The 21,369-nt window shown below is 46.3% G+C and overlaps 2 protein-coding genes across 2 annotated transcripts in view; both read left to right on the top strand.

Moving 5' to 3' along the window:
- The first annotated feature begins 1,973 nt into the window (after window positions 1-1,973).
- LOC139753095 (anti-lipopolysaccharide factor-like) lies at window positions 1,974-3,559 on the top strand. The gene is made up of 3 exons (XM_071669185.1): window positions 1,974-2,157; window positions 2,690-2,823; window positions 3,058-3,559. The coding sequence occupies exons 1-3, from the start codon at window positions 2,036-2,038 to the stop codon at window positions 3,168-3,170; spliced, it is 369 nt and encodes a 122-aa protein (XP_071525286.1). The 5' UTR covers window positions 1,974-2,035; the 3' UTR covers window positions 3,171-3,559.
- Window positions 3,560-9,970: 6,411 nt separating this feature from the next.
- LOC139753435 (uncharacterized) overlaps window positions 9,971-21,369 on the top strand; it is a 30,205-nt gene continuing 18,806 nt past the window's right edge. The window contains exon 1 of the mRNA XM_071669942.1: window positions 9,971-10,093. The gene's annotated coding sequence lies outside the window, so the exon portion shown is untranslated. The remainder of the gene's footprint in view (window positions 10,094-21,369) is intronic.

The raw sequence follows: 21,369 nt of genomic DNA, 5'->3' as shown, positions 1-21,369 counted from the left end.
ACATCCTGGACAACATTCCAAGCGGTTTGTCGAGTGAATCTGCACCCTTAGCTTCAGCACATATGGGAATATTATGATAAGATCATCAGACTTATATACGTAGGACAAGATCCTTCAATATTCTATGTAACTCTAGATAATTCATTGAATTCTCACCTCTTTTCTATTCCACTTCGCTGTCGATAACGCTATCGGATCTTCTGCTGTGAAAATACGTATCATTCAATTCCTTTCATATATTCACATCCTCCTCTGGATCTCCTCCGTCTGAATCCCTTAACCTTCGTGGTCGTCATTTAACTGATGATAATTTACTCGATGAATTTGAGGGTTTTTCTCTTGTTTTATGCCTTGTCCATAATAATTATTTCAAAGTTTCTTTTTCCTTTGTTCCTCCTTTCTTATCCTGTCATAGCCTTTTCATCGTCTCGTACACCTTTTAAACGCTGGCTGGCTGGCTAGTTGGCTAGCTGGCTGGCTAGTTGGCTGGCTGGCTGACTAGTTGGCTGGCTGGCTGGCTGGCTGGTTGGCTAGCTGGAGCATCGCTTGCATCGGTGCCACAACGGATGACTAGGCTACACAACCTTTTTGACATCTATAACTGAGCCACGCTTCCCAGGTTTATCCTAAGCCACGTATTCCAGTTTAAAGGCATCCACCTATGTTTCTACACCTTACGTGCAAATTCCATGGAACCTTTTACCACAGCGCTTTGCTGGTCTTAGCTACCGACCTAGTTTGTATTACCATAGAAATGACTGAGTTCTGTATGTAATTTCCACGAATAGTGTTTCTCCACTTTGAATTACGTTTCACTGGGGTTTTTTCATTGTCCTTATGTACCACAACATCAAATTTAAGCGTTATGTGATCATTTATTTTTCTACCGATGTATCACATAATGATATCCTCTATATCGTGGCTACTGTGTGATAACTATTTAAATGTATCGGGGAGAGATTTTTACACTCGTGCTGCCCCATCTCTTAACCTTGTATGTATTGTACCATATCTCCTCACCCAACGTTTGTATTCACACACACACACACACACACACACACACACACACACACACACACACACACACTGGCCTACATTACGTACCCATTTTATCGACCAATCCTTAAAGAAGAGAGAGAGAGAGAGAGAGAGAGAGAGAGAGAGAGAGAGAGAGAGAGAGAGAGAGAGAGAGAGAGAGAGAGAGAGAGAGAGAGAGAGAGAGAGTGTGTGTGTGTGTGTGTGTGTGTGTATGCTAAAGAAGTGGGCCCAAGGTGTGTGTGTGTGTGTGTGTGTGTGTGTGTGTGTGTGTGTGTGTGTGTGCAACTGAAAATCATTATTTGCTTCAAATCTGATGCAAAAAAAAAAAGACGATACCATTATCATTCATAGACACATACAGATGTAAGTCAGATTACAGGTGGGGAGGTTAACCTAGTAACAGCATTAGGATCCCGTTCTTCGATCCAGTAAAGAAAGAATTGAAATCGAATGGAACGATGAAACATCTAACACAAGGGGGTAAAGGCCCAGTGATTTTGCAAACTGTGCAATATACCGGGATGTACGTCAACCTGGCCCGTGTGGTATATATGACGGAATGAAAACGTTGAAGCTCTGACTTCATTTCCAAGAATCAAACGTCGTGGACTTTCCTAGTGGTAAGGTTCGGGATTTACCCGGCTAGCTGCACGATGCCTCACACCCCTCACACCCACACACACACACCTCCTTCGTTTATACTCTCTGACAATACGCGAAAAACAAAGGGGAGAACAAAAAAAAAAGGGACGTTTTCTGACACAAAATCATCAGATGAATAAGACATCAAGTATTAGATAAACAGTTCAATGAATCTTCAGTTCAATGAGGTGTTTCGTGAACAGTGTGAGTGGAAGCGGAGTACATGCTAGCAAGACATGTCTGGCATCTACACTTGGTGGTCGGGGTGGGACCTTATAAGACACAGCAACAGACCACTCCGGCAGGATATCACCTCCCAGCCCGTCCTTCCACACGCCTCAGATAGACAGAGACGATGCGTCAGTGTGTGTTGATGAGTGTGGTGTTCATGGCAGGGGCGCTGGTTATCTTCGCCCCTCAGTGCCAAGGCTTCAGCCTCGATTCACTCCTCCCTGTGCTCACCGATCAAATCAGTGGGTAAGTCGACTCCAGCCGTATCTCATTCTGCGTTCGGGAATTTCCTCAATCTGTGAGAAAGGGGAAAAGGGTTGAAATATGTCTATGAAAGCTCTCTTTGATCTGTGAGAAAGGGGGAAGGGTTGATATATGTCCATAAAAGCTCTCTTTAATCTGTTAGAAAGGGGGAAGGGTTGATGTATGTCTATGAAAGCTTTCTTTTAATCTGTGAGAAAGGGGGAAGGGTTGATGTATGTCTATGAAAGCTTTCTTTTAATCTGTGAGAAAGGGGAAAAGGGTTGAAATATGTCTATAAAAGCTCTCTTTAATCTGTGAGAAAGGGTTGATATATGTCAATGAAAGCTCTCTTTAATCTGTGAGAAAGGGGGAAGGGTTGATATATGTCTATGAAAGCTCTCTTTAATTTGTGAGAAAGGGGAAAAGGGTTGAAGTATATCAATGAAGACTTTCTTTGATTTATAAGAAAGGGAAAGGGCGGCAATATAGCTACGCAATATATAGACAGCATTTAGAGTGTGGCTATCATCGGCAGGTTGTGGCGAGATGGAGAGATGGAGTTACTGGGCCATTACTGCAACTACGCCGTGAAGCCGACGATCATAAAATTTGAGTTGTACTTCCAGGGGAGTGTCTGGTGCCCCGGGTGGACAAAGATCAGAGGCGAAGGTCAGTATTCCTCTACTGTTTGGCTTCCATCTCCGTCACTGTTGAATTAAGTGTCATCAGAAACGATGTGGTGTTTTAAGTTCTTCAAAAAAAAAAAATTAAGGTTTAAGGAAATGTAAATATTTTTATTTCTTTCTTTCAATGAAGTCTCGGTCATCGCTGCTTTGAGGATGACTGAGCCCGCAAATCTCTCGTGTCGTAAGTCCTTAGACTTTATGTCTGTTTCGTTTACAGCTTTGACCCGGAGTAAGACTGGGGTTGTGGGGAAGACGACGTCTGATTTCGTCAAGAAGATCTACGAGGCTGGCCTTGTCACGGAAGAAGAGGCACGCGAATGGGTCAACTAGTGACCTCTTGAACAATCAAGATGTTCAGCGACCACTTTCCCACCCTTCTCTGAAATAAGCTCCCACAGCCCGTTCAGTGGAGGGTCGGCCAAACCTCGACCTAAAATGACAACAAAAGCGATGGAACTCATATTTAGCACCATTACCAAAGGCTATTACCTCCACAAAAGACTTTTGTGATATATATATATATATATATATATATATATATATATATATATATATATATATATATATATATATATATATATATATATATATATATATATATATATATATATATATATATATATATATATATATATATATGATATTCCTATAAGTACTAACAACTCTGTACATGTATAAACTTTTAAGAATATTTGTTGAATAAAATACGTTATATAAAACGTCTTCATTATCATTCCCCTAATAATGTCATCTTTCACAAGAAGGTGACACTGTCGTCAACACGAGAGCCGTATTGAAGGACCCTTGAACACAACACCGCCTTCACTGGTACCTCCATCATGATCCAAGTACCTCCATCATGATCCAAGTACCTCCATCATGATCCAAGTACCTCCATCATGATCCAAGTACCTCCATCACGATCCAAGTACCTCCATCATGATCCAAGTACCTCCATCATGATCCAAGTACCTCCATCATGATCCAAGTACCTCCATCATGATCCAAGTTCCTCCATCATGATCCAAGTACCTCCATCATGATCCAAGTACCTCCATCACGATCCAAGTACCTCCATCATGATCCAAGTAACTTCATCATGATCCAAGTATCTCCATCATGATCCAAGTATCTCCATCATTGCTGTGGTTACTTCGATCAGTCTCCCCTGGTTGTGGAAACCTCAATGGCTCCCTGACGATACACATAGAAATCCCCAGAGGGAAAAAACCCAATTTGTGATGAGGCTACTTGATCTGCTCCTAAGACTCCTTTGCCCTGTGAGGGACCCGGGTTGATGACGGATGTGAAAAAACTTTTTGGAAGGAATGCAGGATTCCTGCAACTCTTTAAGATGCTTGCAGGAGATGAGGTTGGGGGGGAAGTGGGGAGGGGAGAAAGACAGACTGAGAGAGAGAGAGAGAGAGAGAGAGAGAGAGAGAGAGAGAGAGAGAGAGAGAGAGAGAGAGAGAGAGAGAGAGAGAGAGAGAGAGAGAGAGAGAGAATGACCGAACGTCCATTTTTTGACATATCACAATAAGGAACATACTCTTTTTTCATCGCGTCATATGATAACCCCGAGTTCATTACGTAATCCTCCCTACCTGGCTCGCTCGCTGGCTGATCCACGCCCTCATCTCGGTACGACACCGTCCGCGACGCCAGGGAGGGTAAACGAGACGCTAATCTATAAACACACCCGCAACCCCTCAGCCCCGACTCGAAGTCTTGTGCTTCCCTGTCTCACGTGTCTCACGTGAGAACTTATCCCTCGGGAGGAGAGAGTGTGAGGGAGAGGAGAGAGGAGGAGGAGGAGGAGGAGAGAGGAGAGAGGGAGAGAGAGGAGAGAAGGAGGGAGGAGGAGAGAGGAGAGAGGAGAGAGGGAGAGAGAGAGGAAGGAGGAGGAGGAGGAGAGAGGAGAGAGGGAGAGAGAGGAGAGAAGGAGGGAGGAGGAGGAGAGAGGAGAGAGGGAGAGAGAGTAAAGAGGTCAACGACAGTGGGAAAAGGTAAGCGACATCTTCCACCCCTGTGATCCCAGGGGACTGGCCCGGGTCGTGGGTGCTGTTGTCACTATACCAGGAAGACTTGTGACGTCACCCACTGGCCAGCCCCAACACACACACACACACACACACACACACACACACACGCACAAGGGCAGGGGTTATGGCAGCCGTCAATGGTAATTACCGTAATGCAGGCACTTCAGCATATCGTGCTTTGGATTATGTACCCTCTTGAGAGTCTCATTTTCTTAAGTTGGAATGAATTCCCTCAAGGCCACTGGCGAAAACGGGAATAAGGGGGGTGAGGAGAGAGAGAGAGAGAGAGAGAGAGAGAGAGAGAGAGAGAGAGAGAGAGAGAGAGAGAGAGAGAGAACACGCACACCAACTCGCTCACCTGGCGTTGCACTTCGTCCATCATTGCGAGGGGGGGTTGGTTCCCATGAACACCTCTTAACACTTTCTTTCTTAACAACAACCCTCCCTCCCTCCTCACTCTCTCACCCTCACCCTCACCACCACCTCCTCCACCACCACCACCACCACCATCTCCTCCACCACCGGCGTTACGACACACCCGACGTCTCGTATCAACAGGACGCTGACGGCGGTGAGTCACAGGACGGCTTCTAGCTCTAAGGACATCCCAGCTCCCACTGCTTACTCCACAGTGCGTTCCCCGAGAGAGAGAGAGAGAGAGAGAGAGAGAGAGAGAGAGAGAGAGAGAGAGAGAGAGAGAGAGAGAGAGAGAGAGAGAGAGGGAGAGAGAGAGAGAGAGGGAGGGAGAGAGAGGAGGAGGAGGGAAGGAAAACCCAAGAGGATAAGAATGTCTCGAGAAACATCGACTCGTGCCACCCCTCAGCTGCCACACAACGTACGCGGTTAGATACAAGTTGCTGGCGACTGTTATACAACACCCTTTTAAACTATAGACCTCCTCGTGATTGTCATAGGGTCATGCTGAGCATCACTCACTCTCTCTAGCCAATCTGGTAATCGGGGGAAGGGAGGAGCATCTGAACCCCCGTCAAACACTCCTGTAGAAATAGCAACGCTGGTGGTATATTGTGTGCTGTGTTTACATGTCGTCACGCAGCTTGGGAAGCAAGTTAGACACACACACACACACACACACATACACACACACACACACACAGGAACATAGTCATCATGAAACCATCACAGTAAATCCTTCTAGAGCTGTTCTGCCGTCAAACATAAACCCGCACTACACATGCGCATGACAGTCTTATCGTTTCTCTCGCTATTTCGCAAACACACACACACACACACACACACACACACACACACACACACACCAAGAAACATTTTCATCCTTTTTGCTGCTTATATACACGTACTGGAAGTTTCAGCCAAGGACGCGTCAAGGAGTCAAGCGGGAAGTCCTCATCATCTTAGAAGGCTCAGACTGGGGTGTCTGAATGTGTGTGTGTGTGTGTGTGTGTGTGGACGTAACAAAGATGAGACGAAAGAAGGGAAGTCCACACTGGGAGGACCGGCCTTACATGCAGAGCGAGGAATGCTGATGAGAAAGAGAAATAAAAAAGGAGGGAACATAAATTAATAAAATTTAGGAGGAAATGTAAAACTCACCGTTTTAAAAGGGTACAGGTCATAGGTGTCAAGAGAGACATGAAGAGGTAAAGAGGTCCAAAGCTTCGAGGTGTAAGAGAAGAAAATGATATCACACCAGCCCTCCCTTGAGGTACCAACGGGACAGAGCAATTACAGTGACGATGTAGCTTGCAGAGTGATACCTGGTGTAGCTAATGGTGGGGGGAGCACGCAAGCAGCCAGCACTCTGGAGCAAAAACCGGAGTAATACCTGTGGAAGAGGGAGAAGGGAACCGACGTTGCGTCTTAGATCCACAGCCACCAGACGGGGCCAGAGGCCAACCATGTGTGATGATGTTGTATACACATCTTCCTGTGATGCGCACACGAAAGCTAAGGTGAACGTTCAAAGTATAAAAGTTGCATTTCGGGCATCAGCGGTCTTGTTGTATGTTAAATCAAAGTCTGTAATGATAGAAAGATTACTTACAATCAGGACACAGACGAGAAGGATTAATGGTTACGTGTTTAGAGAGTGTAGTTTCAGATGGGTGTTATGTTTGGTGGGGAGGTAACAGAGACTTGGTTAAAGAAGGTAGCAATCATCCTCTCTCAACCACACCTTCCCCTGGCCGTAGCTAAGTGCTCTAAAGTACTTCCAGGTGAGGACAAGTTGTCAACAGATCGAACCGTGATAACGCAGCGCTCTCTTCTTGTAAATGAATGAGTACAACATCGTTTTGAGCAACTGACAGACGTGGTTTCAGTCTTTTGAGAAACCGTAATATACCTCAGACTGCAATAATCTTATCAAAACCTTACAAACTAACATATTTTAATAGCTGATTAAGTGACCTACAAAACCTATTCTTTGGGAAGCCATTAAACAATGAGGTGGTTAAGAAGTAGGGGAACTTTTTGATGTGACGAATGATATCATGGACTTTTATCTATGTTTACCCTTCTTGGTAGTTTTCTTTGAATCAGAGAAGATAGGGGACACTTACTTAATAAGTTTATCATATGCGTACTTACCAGGTTTCCTTAGCAGCCATAGATTTTCTTAGTGCTGCTCTCATGGCGCTGACATTCTTGGCTAATTCATCGTGAAGAGGATTCACAAGTTCTATTCGATTAATTCTAACTTAGGTGGCTTGATATAGGGTGTTGTTGCTGGCTTGATATAGGGTGTTGTTGCTGGCTTGATATAGGGTGTTGTTGCTGGCTTGATATAGGGAGTTGTTGCTGGCTTGATATAGGCTGTTCCTGGCTTGATATAGGGTGTTGTTGCTGGCTTGATATAGGGTGTTGTTGCTGGTTTGATATAGGGTATTGCTGTTGTTTTGTTTTTTTTTGTACCAGGCATAACTCTTACCCCTATAATGCTTAGTCCCCCAATAAGTGAGCAGGATTTTGAATGACAGAAATATTGCTGAGGAAGAAGCATTCTATACCAACTCCTCACACTATTAGAAAATAACTGGTGCCACACTATTTAAGCTCTAACAGGTAGAACAGGAAGAAAAACCTACGGCGTCCCAAAGTCATTTGTGAATGTCCTTGCGCTGCGCGTGAGGACATTCACAAATAATTGTCCTACGGAATGACGAACACATTCCGACACCAGGTGCTTGTCTAGACTCCATAAAACCTTTAACTTGGCTTCTGAACGGATGCACGAAACGATTGCAATCTGTATTGGAGGATCCAAAACAAAATCCCTTCTTGTGAATCGTCACCAGTCTGTTGTTGCCTCTGCCGAGTCTGTCACAACTGGAAAATAGTAGTTTTCTATTCAGATTCACTCCATTACTGTGTGTTAGTGATTCATTGATGTGCAAGAGGGAAGGTAAGTGACTAGGCTTGCTCCGGTGATAGGCGCCACAATTCAAAGCTTTGTAGACCCACATTCTTCACGAACTTCTGTGTTGAAACACTGAGAATCATTTGATCAGTCATGCCCTTTGATATCAGAACTAAAAGGGAAATAATCAATATAGATCATTGATGCGTGATTGTTTTCCTCTATTACCCGAGAAGAATAATTCTAACCCTTTCACACGTAGTAATCCTTTAAGTTTACTTAGTTATTCCATCTATATATACGTATACATGAGGACCAAAATTGCAATAAACAAAGGTGTTATATTCCACCTGAAAGCGATCCAACTCAATCTATAATGTCAATTCCCATTGACAACACTGGTTACCACGTCTATCCCATGTCTTCGTCTTGCTTTTGCCAACCATCTCTGTTACAGACGCCAGCAATCATTCCCATCCTTGTCTCAGTATACAGTTTCTAATTCCCCTCTTCGTCGTTTTGGTCTCGCTCCATTCCCATCCTTGTCTCAGTCGTTTTGGTCTCGGAGCGAGCTGAGGGATGCAGAGGTGAAGGCTACAACCACTGGAACTTTTTTTTAAAGACAAAGAAAGATGCAGGAATAAGAGACAAAGACTCCACGAGTACAGCAAAGTCATCCCTTCATAAGTACACATGGGTAATGACAAGTGGAGAGAGAGAGAGAGAGAGAGAGAGAGAGAGAGAGAGAGAGAGAGAGAGAGAGAGAGAGAGAGAGAGAGAGAGAGAGAGAGAGAGAGAAGGAGGTAGAGAGATAGGGAGGGAGAGATACGCTTCAGTGTGTGTGTGTGTGTGTGTCACCAACATTGCCATAACTGCTCACTTTTTCCGCCCCTGTGGCACCCTATTGAAGACGAGTGGCTGCCCTCACGACCGTCCACTTCTCTCTTTCTTTATTTCACATTCGCTTATCAAACTGTATGGCCGCTTGTGAGAGTCTCGTATCATCATCAGTAATTAAAATCACACATTAAATCCTTAATATAAGTGATAAACTCTTATACTATGACAGATAAGGATGAATATTCTAACCTTTACCGTTGCATCCAATCACACAAAAATACAGACCAGCGCGCCCGCATCCGTGGGCAGGACTGTGTAAGGAGAGGTAGCAACAAAGAAGAGCTTCCTCCCTGTACTCCCGTCTATGGTTCATGTGTTTCATTTACCTTCAGTTTGTATGACGTGAGGACGAGGAAGGACATTGCTGTGTGGGAGCAGCAGATGTTTCTTTGTTTTCGTACGAAGACCGTAGTGTACGTCATACAGTAGTGTAGGTAAGGGTGGGTGGTGGGTCTTGTGTACGCTGGGAGATCACCTCGGGTGAATTCAAGACTTGGTAACCTTGGGCATCGACGCGCTGTGTTGTCAAAGTAAGGAAATCCCTCCAGCTGAGAGAGAGAGAGAGAGAAAACCGGATCTCTCTCTCTCTCTCTCTCTCTCTCTCTCTCTCTCTCTCTCTCTCTCTCTCTCTCTCTCTCTCTCTCTCTCCCATCTACACCACTCCAACACGCTTTTTTTTTTCTCTCTCTCTCTCCAATATCTTAGTGTCTGTCTCCAATTACGTGTAGACCATACGACTGAATTCCATATAAACGTGATCTTCAATAAGCAAATGTACCTGCCAGCTCGTGAGAGGGCAGGTTAATCTAGGGAGGGCTTATGACTGGCAGTAGTTTCTACCTCCACACAAAGAGGGCGTCACTCCCTCTCAGTGTTACATAATCGGTGGCGATGAGAAGATCCAGCAAACCTGATCATAACACTGTGTCTTCCTGCATCAGTGTGCCGATTCTCGCGCTGGGAAACGACAGGTAAGAGAACTTTAGAATTATCAGTTTCACCTCTGCTGTGAACACTGGGCTGATTGATCTAGCGTCTGCTGCTCACGCCCCTGGGATCGACGGGCGTTTCATTGAACTCCCAAGGACACGAAGGATCCCAGTAATCTCCCTAGCAGTTCCCAGGATCAGAGGTCCTTGTGCAAGCGTAGGGAGTCGCTTCCCTGGGGGATTTAAGACCATGACTCAAACGTAGAATTTTCCACCCGGAGAACCGTGCAACGCAGAAGAACTTGACCTAATGGCACTCCTTGCTGTGCATAGACGAGGCACAGACTTCTTTTTCGCCCTTTCTTCTGTGTCTCGGTAGGTGGCTGTTATTTCCATCCATATACGAGATATAAGAGATGATACTTTACCCTCTATAGTCCCCCATATTTTGGTGTTCATTCCCCGAGAAAAATTAGGTTGAAGAGTAGCCTCCATGATCGTGAGGGGACGTGCGTATTGCATACGTCTTGGCCTCTCCGTCGAGTGGTTGTGATGAGGATTTCTCTCATCTGAAGGACCAGCCTGCTGGTGGTGGTGGTGGTGGCCTTCTTGCTTCCTGTGGGGCGGTCCCCGTTACCTACAGGATTAATATTCCTGTCTGGCCTGTCGTCGCTCCTCGTATAACAGCCTCGCGACAGCATCTGTTTCACGTCACCATACAGAACCTCTGTCTACCCGCTTGACATCCTCTCTGGCGATTTTCTTTTGTTTTGTTGTCAAGTGCATTGTAGTAGTAGTAGTCGTAGTCGTAGTAGTAGTAGTAGTAGTAGTAGTAGTAGTAGTAGTAGTAGTAGTAGTAGTAGCCGTCATAATAGTAGTAGAAGTAGTGGTAACACTCGTAGTAGTAGTAGTATTAGTAGTAGTAGTAGTGGTAGTAGTAGTAGTCGTAGTAGTAGTAGCAGTAATAGTAGTAGTAGTGGAAACTTTGATGAGTTGTACAATATGATCTAAAATATAAGACATATAAGGCAAAGTACAACCATGAAGTCTTATCGTATGAGTTGTGAGCAAAGGATGGGGCCCGAACCCTTTAATCACATTGCCAACTCAAATGTGATCCTGTGTATGGGATCATGCCCGTGTGATCCTGCATATATAATCCTGTATATAGGATCATACACATGTGATAATACATATGTCAGTTATATTTCCTACAGACGAAGAAAACAGGTAGTTAACTCTCATTTTCGCTCTTATAGTGGTGCCCAGAACAGCTTTGCTTTCCCCAGGGACTGAAGTGCCTGTTCTTCAGGTAGGTGTTCTGAAGAACAGGGACGTTCATGGCTCTGAGAAGACTTTTCTGTCGTATCCTGTGGCCAGCCACTCCATCATGCCAGCAGTGCTGCCACCACCTCCTCCACACACACCAGCAGGGCGGCATTAGTCGTGTTGATGATGGTGGAGCAACACGGTCTGGTGGAGTCAGCACCCGGGTACCTTCAGGTCAAGTCAGGTCCCTCACCCCTCCATATCCAGTCTACTACCTCAACGCTCCTCCTCCAGTGGCCCCGGTCTACCACCTCAACGCTCCTCTTCCATCCCAGTCTACCACCTCAACGCTCCTCCTCCAGTGGCCCCGGTCTACCACCTCAACGCCCCTCCCCCATCCCAGTCTACCACCTCAACGCCCCTCTTCCATCCCAGTCTACCACCTCAACGCTCCTCTTCCATCCCAGTCTACCACCTCAACGCCCCACTTCCATCCCAGTCTACCACCTCAACGACCTTCTTCCATCCAGTCTACCACTCAACGCTCCTCCACCACCCCAGTCTATCACACACACACACACACACACACACACACACACACACACACACACACACACACACGTAGCACCACGTCGCATCACGTCGTCCAACGCCTCAGCAGCCTACCTAATGACCCCCACGTAGCTCTACATCCCGTCTACCCTCCTGTCCGACCACGGACCCTCTCACCCTACACGACCATGGACGGACCCTCTCACCCTACACGACTACGGACCCTCTCACCCTACACGACCACGGACCCTCTCACCCTAAACGACCACGAACCCTCTCACCCTACACGACCAAGGACCCTGTCACCCTAAACGACCACAGACCCTCTCACTCTACACGACCACGGACGGACCCTCTCACCCTATACGACCACGTACCCTCTCACCCTACACGACCACGGACGGACCCTCTCACCCTATACGACCACGGACCCTCTCACCCTACACGACCACGGACCCTCTCACCCTACACGACCACGGACGGACCCTCTCACCCTACACGACCACGGACGGACCCTCTCACCCTACACGAACACGACCACGGACCCTCTCAATCTACCTGACCACGGACTGACCCTCTCACCCTACACGACCACGGACCCTCTCACCCTCTCACCCTAAACGACCACGAACCCTCTCACCCTACACGACCAAGGACCCTGTCACCCTAAACGACCACAGACCCTCTCACTCTACACGACCACGGCCGGACCCTCTCACCCTATACGACCACGTACCCTCTCACCCTACACGACCACGGACGGACCCTCTCACCCTATACGACCACGGACCCTCTCACCCTACACGACCACGGACCCTCTCACCCTACACGACCACGGACCCTCTCACCCTACACGACCACGGACGGACCCTCTCACCCTACACGACCACGGACGGACCCTCTCACCTTACACGACCACGGACGGACCCTCTCACCCTACACGACCACGGACGGACCCTCTCACCCTACACGAACACGACCACGGACCCTCTCAACCTACATGACCACGGACTGACCCTCTCACCCTGCTACTACCTTCCTCATTCAATTTGCCTACCCCTGGCGCCCCTCCCTCCCCCAAACCCTGCCTGTCGCCTCACGTAGCAACCGCTCACAGAGGACGAGCCTGGCAGTCAAGTCGCATCCACATCTGAACACCATTTGGACGTCGAAGGCATCATCTGACGAGAGAGACATTAGCTAAACTGATTTCTGTAGTGGTATATTCCGGGTACTGAGAAGTTAAGCTGATTTCTGTAGTGGTATATTCTGGGCACTGAGAAGTTAAGCTGATTTCTGTAGTGGTATATTCTGGGCACTGAGAAGTTAAGCTGATTTCTGTAGTGGTATATTCTGAGCACTGAGAAGTTAAGCTGATTTCTGTAGTGGTATATTCTGGGCACTGAGAAGTTAAGCTGATTTCTGTAGTGGTATATTCCGGGTACTGTGAAGTTAAGCTGATTTCTGTAGTGGTATATTCCGGGTACTGTGAAGTTAAGCTGATTTCTGTAGTGGTATATTCTGAGCACTGAGAAGTTAAGCTGATTTCTGTAGTGGTATATTCTGAGCACTGAGAAGTTAAGCTGATTTCTGTAGTGGTATATTCTGAGCACTGAGAAGTTAAGCTGATTTCTGTAGTGGTATATTCTGAGCACTGAGAAGTTAAGCTGATTTCTGTAGTGGTATATTCTGAGCACTGAGAAGTTAAGCTGATTTCTGTAGTGGTATATTCTGGGCACTGAGAAGTTGAGCTGATTTCTGTAGTGGTATATTCTGGGTACTGAGAAGTTAAGCTGATTTCTGTAGTGGTATATTCTGGGCACTGAGAAGTTAAGCTGATTTCTATAGGGGTATATTCTAGCTACTTAGAAGTTAAGCTGATTTCTGTAGTGGTATATTCTGGGTACTAAATTTCCCAAGAAAGGTCTACTGTAGCCAGAGAAAGAAATTCTCTGAAACCTCTTTTCGTATAAGTGACTACAGAGTTACAGCTACTGTATACAAGGCTTCTGTCCTTTTCTGTACCTTAGTATCATCAATTTCTCTCTATTTCAACTCGATATTCAAAAAGATGGACTAATTAGAATGATCATAAATCACTGTGCCTCATTTGTCTATCAAGGGCGATTATAATCACTGTGCCTCATTTGTCTATCAAGAGCGATTATAATCACTGTGCCTCATTTGTCTATCAAGGGCGATTATAATCACTGTGTCTCATTTGTCTATCAAGGGCGATTATAATCACTGTGTCTCATTTGTCTATCAAGGGCGATTATAATCACTGTGCCTCATTTGTCTATCAAGGGCGATTATAATCACTGTGCCTCATTTGTCTATCAAGGGCGATTATAATCACTGTGCCTCATTTGTCTATCAAGGGCGATTATAATCACTGTGTCTCATTTGTCTATCAAGGGCGATTATAATCACTGTGTCTCATTTGTCTATCAAGGGCGATTATAATCACTGTGTCTCATTTGTCTATCAAGGGCGATTATAATCACTGTGTCTCATTTGTCTATCAAGGGCGATTATAATGATCAAACTGTGGTGAATTGAGTAGTCAAATTGTCGGAGCTTCCCTCCCCCTGTCACGATAGCTGCTCCCTCACATCGTCCCAACCCATGCTTTCGTGGCTAGCCTTTCCTCTGCTTACATATTCATACATCCTCCAGGAAGCCTTGTGGAGTACGCAGCAGGAAGGGCAGGAAGAGAAGCGAAGCCGTACGGCGAATGGTGGTGCATTGGCGGGGCGGGATATTCTCCTCCTGGTGGAATTACCGTGGCCTTGAGAGACGGCAGTGCCACTGAAAAGACCAGCGGGCTACTTCTACGTCCCTCCCAATTTACCAATTCCATGTTCGCCTAGCCATCCCGCGCAAGTGGATCCTTACGGAATGCTGGTGGTAATCCTTCTTTTATGTCAGGCGCAAGGACGGAGTCCTGTAACAAAGGATACCTACTCTTGACAGCCGGAAATGACGAGAGGACCGGGGCACTGAGCGCCATAACATCCACCCGTGTCTCGTCATGAATGACAATTCACCCAGGGAATCTACGTCCCGATCTTGGCAGGATAGAGAGGAAGTGCTGACTTGTTCCTACAGTTCCGGGAACACTGACGCTCGTGATGATGTCAGAGAAGGGAAGGCCTGCAGTGACGACTGATGTGATTAGAAGGGAATTCTAGAGTGACTAACAACGAATGTGATTGTGGGAAGTGGCCTGGGGCGGTGGGTTCGACGCGAGAGACTCCTAATGCTAAATATGCCCAAAGAGGACCTAAGATGGTTGCTCCAGTGAGAGAATCAGGGATTACGATATATGTAGCCTTTACATCAGGACTTAGAGGTGGTGGTTTTACGTAGTAGATGACCTGTGATGGTCAGGTCTATATACAGATGATCGTGGGAGTAAGTGGTGTTAGGTAAGGCTTCGGGACACCGTGGATGACTAGCGATGGTGTGCTTTTGAATGTAAGAGGAGGTGACGTTGATCGATACAGGGCGAGGACCCTGCTATAGTGGGCAGTGATGCAGAGGAACCTTGGGTGCGGTTGGGAGGGCACAAAGGAGCCTCCAGTAGCCAACAAGGAAATCAAAGGTGATGAATATGGAAACAGAAGACAACACTTGGTGGGTATGTAGCCCTTAAAGGAGCACGGGAAGTAGGTATGGTGCAAGTAAACCCCGTGCCATGGTCTGAAATATGATGATTCATGAGAGGTGGGTATAGGTGTTTTAAAAAAGGACCCACTGGTACTGGGTAGAAGGCATGAGAACCCACCCCTCTGTGTGATGAGTATGACGAAGGGAGACGCAGATGAGGTGGTTGGTATCCCTGTATTTGTATGCGGAACCTATTAAGGTCATCATTACAACCCAGGCCGAGCAGGCTGCTGGTGACGAGGCACCCGGGTAGGGAGGGCGTCTCGGGGCGCAGCCTCTTGGCAAGGCGATGACCAAAGAAAAAAAAGAATCAAACTTTCTTAAGATAAACTTTTTTTTCCCCATTTGGAACTCAGTTTGAATCTTCTCACGCGTTCGTCATTTATTTTTTCTTATATTTACGGTTTTAGAGTGTATAGAATTTTCCCCCATTTCCTCGCCTTTGTACCCTTCTGTTTTCCATATCCTTCGGCTGCAGCAACCTTTATTTCTAAGGTCTAGTTTAATGTGTATTGTCTGTCATCTCTCGCCCCCACTGCAATGCCTCGCACCAGACACAGCGACTCAGGTACTTGGGCCATGGAGAGAATAACTGTATCGTCACCTTGAGTCCGGCATCAATCTAACAACACACTCACTTCTTGGACGTTCTAACTGAACACATCCCTCCATACCCGAAGCCAACACACCGCTCTCGAGTGTACACACACACACACACACACACACACACACACACACACACACTGGGTACACCAGACGTGAGATATTACAGTCCTTTCACCCGTACATCAGCCCAATTCACCGACATGATTCCTGTGAAAGACGACTGTAATCAGTCATGGGAACACGTTAGCACCTGCTGGCTGGAGGTCGTGAGCAACGTTCCCGACTTGCTCGTGCTTCTGGTGGTGGTCATGATGGAGGAGGCCTGACTAACCACCCGGGACCCCAATGTTGGAGGGAGGGTGGACACACTGTCTCTGTGCAGGAAGGAAGTGATGATGTGTGTGTGTCTCTCTGTGTGTCTCTGAGGGGGGTAAACCCCTTGCTAACCGGGTGTGCGGGAATGGCAGGTCCTGTGGGGGTGTGCTGATGGTGAGTGACAATAACTTGTATGCTGCTCTCCCTCAGCCCTGCTCTTCCATTTTTATGCTCAGCGCTTGACGGACTCCCGCCCTCAGTCAATATTTCTTTATATTATTTCTTTTCTCTCTAGTTCTAAAGCAAGATTCTCTCTATTTCTGAGATTCGTCCAAACTCTTCTCTAAGTATCTCCTGTTCCCTAGTTATCTTCTTTGTTCTCTGAGTATCTTGTGTCTTCCAGTTATCTTCTTTGTTCTCTAAATATCTCGTGTCTCCCAGTTATCTTCTTTGTTTTCTAAATATCTCGTGTCTCCCAGTTATCTTCTTTGTTCTCTAAATATCTCGTGTCTCCCAGTTATCTTCTTTGTTCTCTAAATATCTCGTGTCTCCCAGTTATCTTCTTTGTTCTCTAAATATCCCGTCTCCCAGTTATCTTCTTTGTTTTCTAAATATCTCGTGTCTCCCAGTTATCTTCTTTGTTCTCTAAATATCTCGTGTCTCCCAGTTATCTTCTTTGTTCTCTAAATATCTCGTGTCTCCCAGTTATCTTCTTTGTTCTCTAAATATCCCCTGTCTCCCAGTTATCTTCTTTGTTCTCTAAATATCCCGTGTCTCCCAGTTATCTTCTTTGTTCTCCAAATATCTCCTGTTTCCCAGTTATCTTCTTTGTTCTCTAAATATCTCCTGTCTCCCAGTTGCCCTTCTTCCATTAGTTTCTCCATCCATTCCTATCTACCGTCACTTTTCTTACGCATCAGATTACAGAGACATACCATGTTGCTCCATCTGGTCTCCTTCGTCTCAGCTTGTCCTTTGAAGTCCTCCCTCGCTCCACAGATCCGATCTATGGCCACCGTCCTCCAGAAATTCTTGAGTCCTGTCTTCAATAACTTGTTGGTCATGAACCCCCATTTCCCATAAGTATTCTGGTGGAGAAAACCTAAAATGGTGCACTGAAAATCCTTTTAGACTTATAGGAAATACGTAGTTAACTGCGCATGACTCATTGAGGAAGACCACCTCACAATGCATGACGAGTTAGTCCGTAGTTAACTACGCACCAAGCGTCAAGGGAGCGGGACGCCGCTCGGGGACGCTACCACTAAAGGCTTAAGGAAGAGACGAGTGCAAACACACATTTGTGGGAGAGTGAATGGGTTGGGTGAGGTTCGTCGTCAGAGTCGTATTCGAACCAGTGAATGAAGCCCAACCGAACCCCCCTTTCTTGTGAGAGACTATAAAGTAAAAGTGTTTCGATCTGATGTCGCATCTAAGTATATATGCTTGTGAACTGTGTTTATCTGTTTCTACTGATCTATGTGAATGAGAAAGAATACACACACACACACACACACACACACGCACACACACACACACAACACACACACACACACATCAACAAAGGAAAAAGAAAAGATCATTATGATCATAGAAGCCCTACAAAGGATATTCAGTCATCCATTCCGGTCTGTTAGCTGTGTTTTATTCCAGATGGTTGACTCCGTCTGTCGTGTCTTTTTCTAAACCAACAGGTGGGACTGGATCAAAGGGCTCCAGCCGGACCCATTAATCGGGTCGCCAAAGGTAAAGGCTCGTGTTACGCTGGATGTAGGACCATCTTTCATTCCACCATCGTGGTGAAGACACATCCAGACATCGTCCAAACATCGCTGGGAACTGGAAGCTGTGGTGTTGGATGGATAGCCTCCATCACTTAGGACAGATAGTCCAAACTAACTAGAGATTTGGTAGTTCCCTGCGTAGGATCAGGTATTGGGAGGAAATGCCTCGTATGGAGGAGGAAAAGCGGTCATTGGGGTTCTCCTGAAGGTGTTGGGAGGGAGGAGGGAAGACGAGGAAGACTTGGCGCAGGGGAGGTCATGACGGCGTAGTGCGCAGCGCATGATGCCCGCCCCAGGGTTGAAATTCCAGACAACAGTCAGGATTCATAGCAGGAAGGGGGAGGAGGGAAGGTGGCAGCAGGCGAGATGGGTGGAGAGTAGTAAGTGGTCACAGCCACTGTATAATACGTACTCCGGGACACCATCCACATCCCTCCCTTCCTCCCACCTGGACCAAACAAACCCGCCCCCCGTTATGGACACCTTACGAGTTCCTTCCCACCTCAACATCATACAGGGTCTGAAATGCTGCGTCCCATCCATCAAGGCATGTAGGAGGTTCTGCGCTCAGCATTTCATATTATTTTCTCTGTGTATCTAGACTAAACCAGTTTCAGGATTCGTATCATATCATCCTTCCTTACTCTGATATGCGACGCACGTCATAAAATGAAACAGTATCGTGAAACAGTATCGTGAAACAGTATCGTTCACACTAACATACTGTCGTTTCTATGGTATATTTCCTTCAGAATTTTCGAGAGGTATATAGAAACTATGAAAATTAAGAACGCCTTCTTGCTTACGACAGGAACCCCTCACCTAAAGAAGACGTAAGCCTTGGTATAACTACACTGTGGTTGTCAAATATAGGCTGCATGAAGGTGTCATACATATTATCAAAAGGTTCTATTCGGCCACCACAACACATGTGAACAGACAACGCAGTTGAAAGAGAACCAGCCAGCTGTCCATTCAACAAAGGTGCTGAGGCCTGGGTGTGAGAATCGAGATATTGAATCCTTCTCCCTTTTATTACACAGGATCTAAATCTACACAGTTAAGGTATATGATGATATGGTTTACAGTTTCGGTGATGATTGCCCATCAACTCTAAAGACACAGATTAACATATGCCTCATTGATAATTACAATTTAACTATAAGACCCAAAGAGTCTAGCTTCAATATATCCATCTTCAAGAGGTAAATGATACAAAAAAAATCTTTATCCTACATTACATCTATGCTGAGTCCAAATCAAAACATTAGGAGCTTTCGAGTATGAGTGTTTTACAAAAACTTCATTTTTGAGGTTCGTCATATATGAACCCATTGTACTGACTACACACAGCATCTGTGCCTCTCCTTATGGTTTGTGGTGTTATGTCTCGCATGGCTATGAAGGAGACATCATGTTTGTCTGTTGCTTCCTTACCTTGGCAAACGTGATTGTATTTCACCACTTTATATGCTGACCATTTCGACCCAACACCCAGGTAGCTCTGTCCTCGGTCTAGTACATCTGGACTGACTATTTCACTTATTATAAGTCTAAGATTCTCTTTGGTTTATGAGGGGTTAAAGGTCATTAATCTTGATTTGTAAGAGAGATTGTACGGAGGTAAGATGTATATGTGTGCTCGTTCGTATGTACAATTGGCTCTTTAGTGTTGATTGTGTCACTCTTATGATCTAGTGTGGGTGAAGCATACCTCCCCGACACATATAAGCAGAACACCATTACCAACACACCTGTTCGTTGCCATCAGCCAGCAGACACCATTACCAACACCTGTTCGTTACCATCAGCCAGCAGACACCATTACCAACACACTTGTTCGTTACCATCAGCCAGCAGAACACCATTACCAACACCTGTTCGTTACCATCAGCCAGCAGAACACCATTACCAACACACTTGTTCGTTACCATCAGCCAGCAGACACTACCAACACACCTGTTCGTTACCATCAGCCAGCAGACACCATTACCAACACACCTGTTCGTTACCATCAGCCAGCAGAACACCATTACCAACACCTGTTCGTTACCATCAGCCAGCAGACACCATTACCAACACCTGTTCGTTACCATCAGCCAGCAGACACCATTACCAACACCTGTTCGTTACCATCAGCCAGCAGAACACCATTACCAACACACCTGTTCGTTGCCATCAGCCAGCAGAACACCATTACCAACACCTGTTCGTTACCATCAGCCAGCAGACACCATTACCAACACCTGTTCGTTACCATCAGCCAGCAGAACACCATTACCAACACCTGTTCGTTACCATCAGCCAGCAGACACCATTACCAACACACTTGTTCGTTACCATCAGCCAGCAGACACCATTACCAACACCTGTTCGTTACCATCAGCCAGCAGAACACCATTACCAACACACCTGTTCGTTGCCATCAGCCAGCAGACACTACCAACACACCTGTTCGTTGCCATCAGCCAGCAGACACTACCAACACACCTGTTCGTTGCCATCAGCCAGCAGACACCATTACCAACACCTGTTCGTTACCATCAGCCAGCAGACACTACCAACACACCTGTTCGTTACCATCAGCCAGCAGACACCATTACCAACACCTGTTCGTTACCATCAGCCAGCAGAACACCATTACCAACACACCTGTTCGTTGCCATCAGCCAGCAGACACCATTACCAACACCTGTTCGTTACCATCAGCCAGCAGAACACCATTACCAACACCTGTTCGTTACCATCAGCCAGCAGACACCATTACCAACACCTGTTCGTTACCATCAGCCAGCAGACACCATTACCAACACCTGTTCGTTACCATCAGCCAGCAGAACACCATTACCAACACCTGTTCGTTACCATCAGCCAGCAGAACACCATTACCAACACACCTGTTCGTTGCCATCAGCCAGCAGACACCATTACCAACACCTGTTCGTTACCATCAGCCAGCAGAACACCATTACCAACACCTGTTCGTTACCATCAGCCAGCAGACACCATTACAACACACCTGTTCGTTGCCATCAGCCAGCAGAACACCATTACCAACACCTGTTCGTTACCATCAGCCAGCAGACACCATTACCAACACCTGTTCGTTACCATCAGCCA

This window comes from Panulirus ornatus, chromosome 14, assembly GCF_036320965.1.
Source record: "Panulirus ornatus isolate Po-2019 chromosome 14, ASM3632096v1, whole genome shotgun sequence".
Taxonomy (NCBI): domain Eukaryota; kingdom Metazoa; phylum Arthropoda; class Malacostraca; order Decapoda; family Palinuridae; genus Panulirus; species Panulirus ornatus.
The sequence above is the reverse complement of the archived record's forward strand: the minus strand, read 5'-3'. Positions and strand labels throughout refer to the sequence as shown.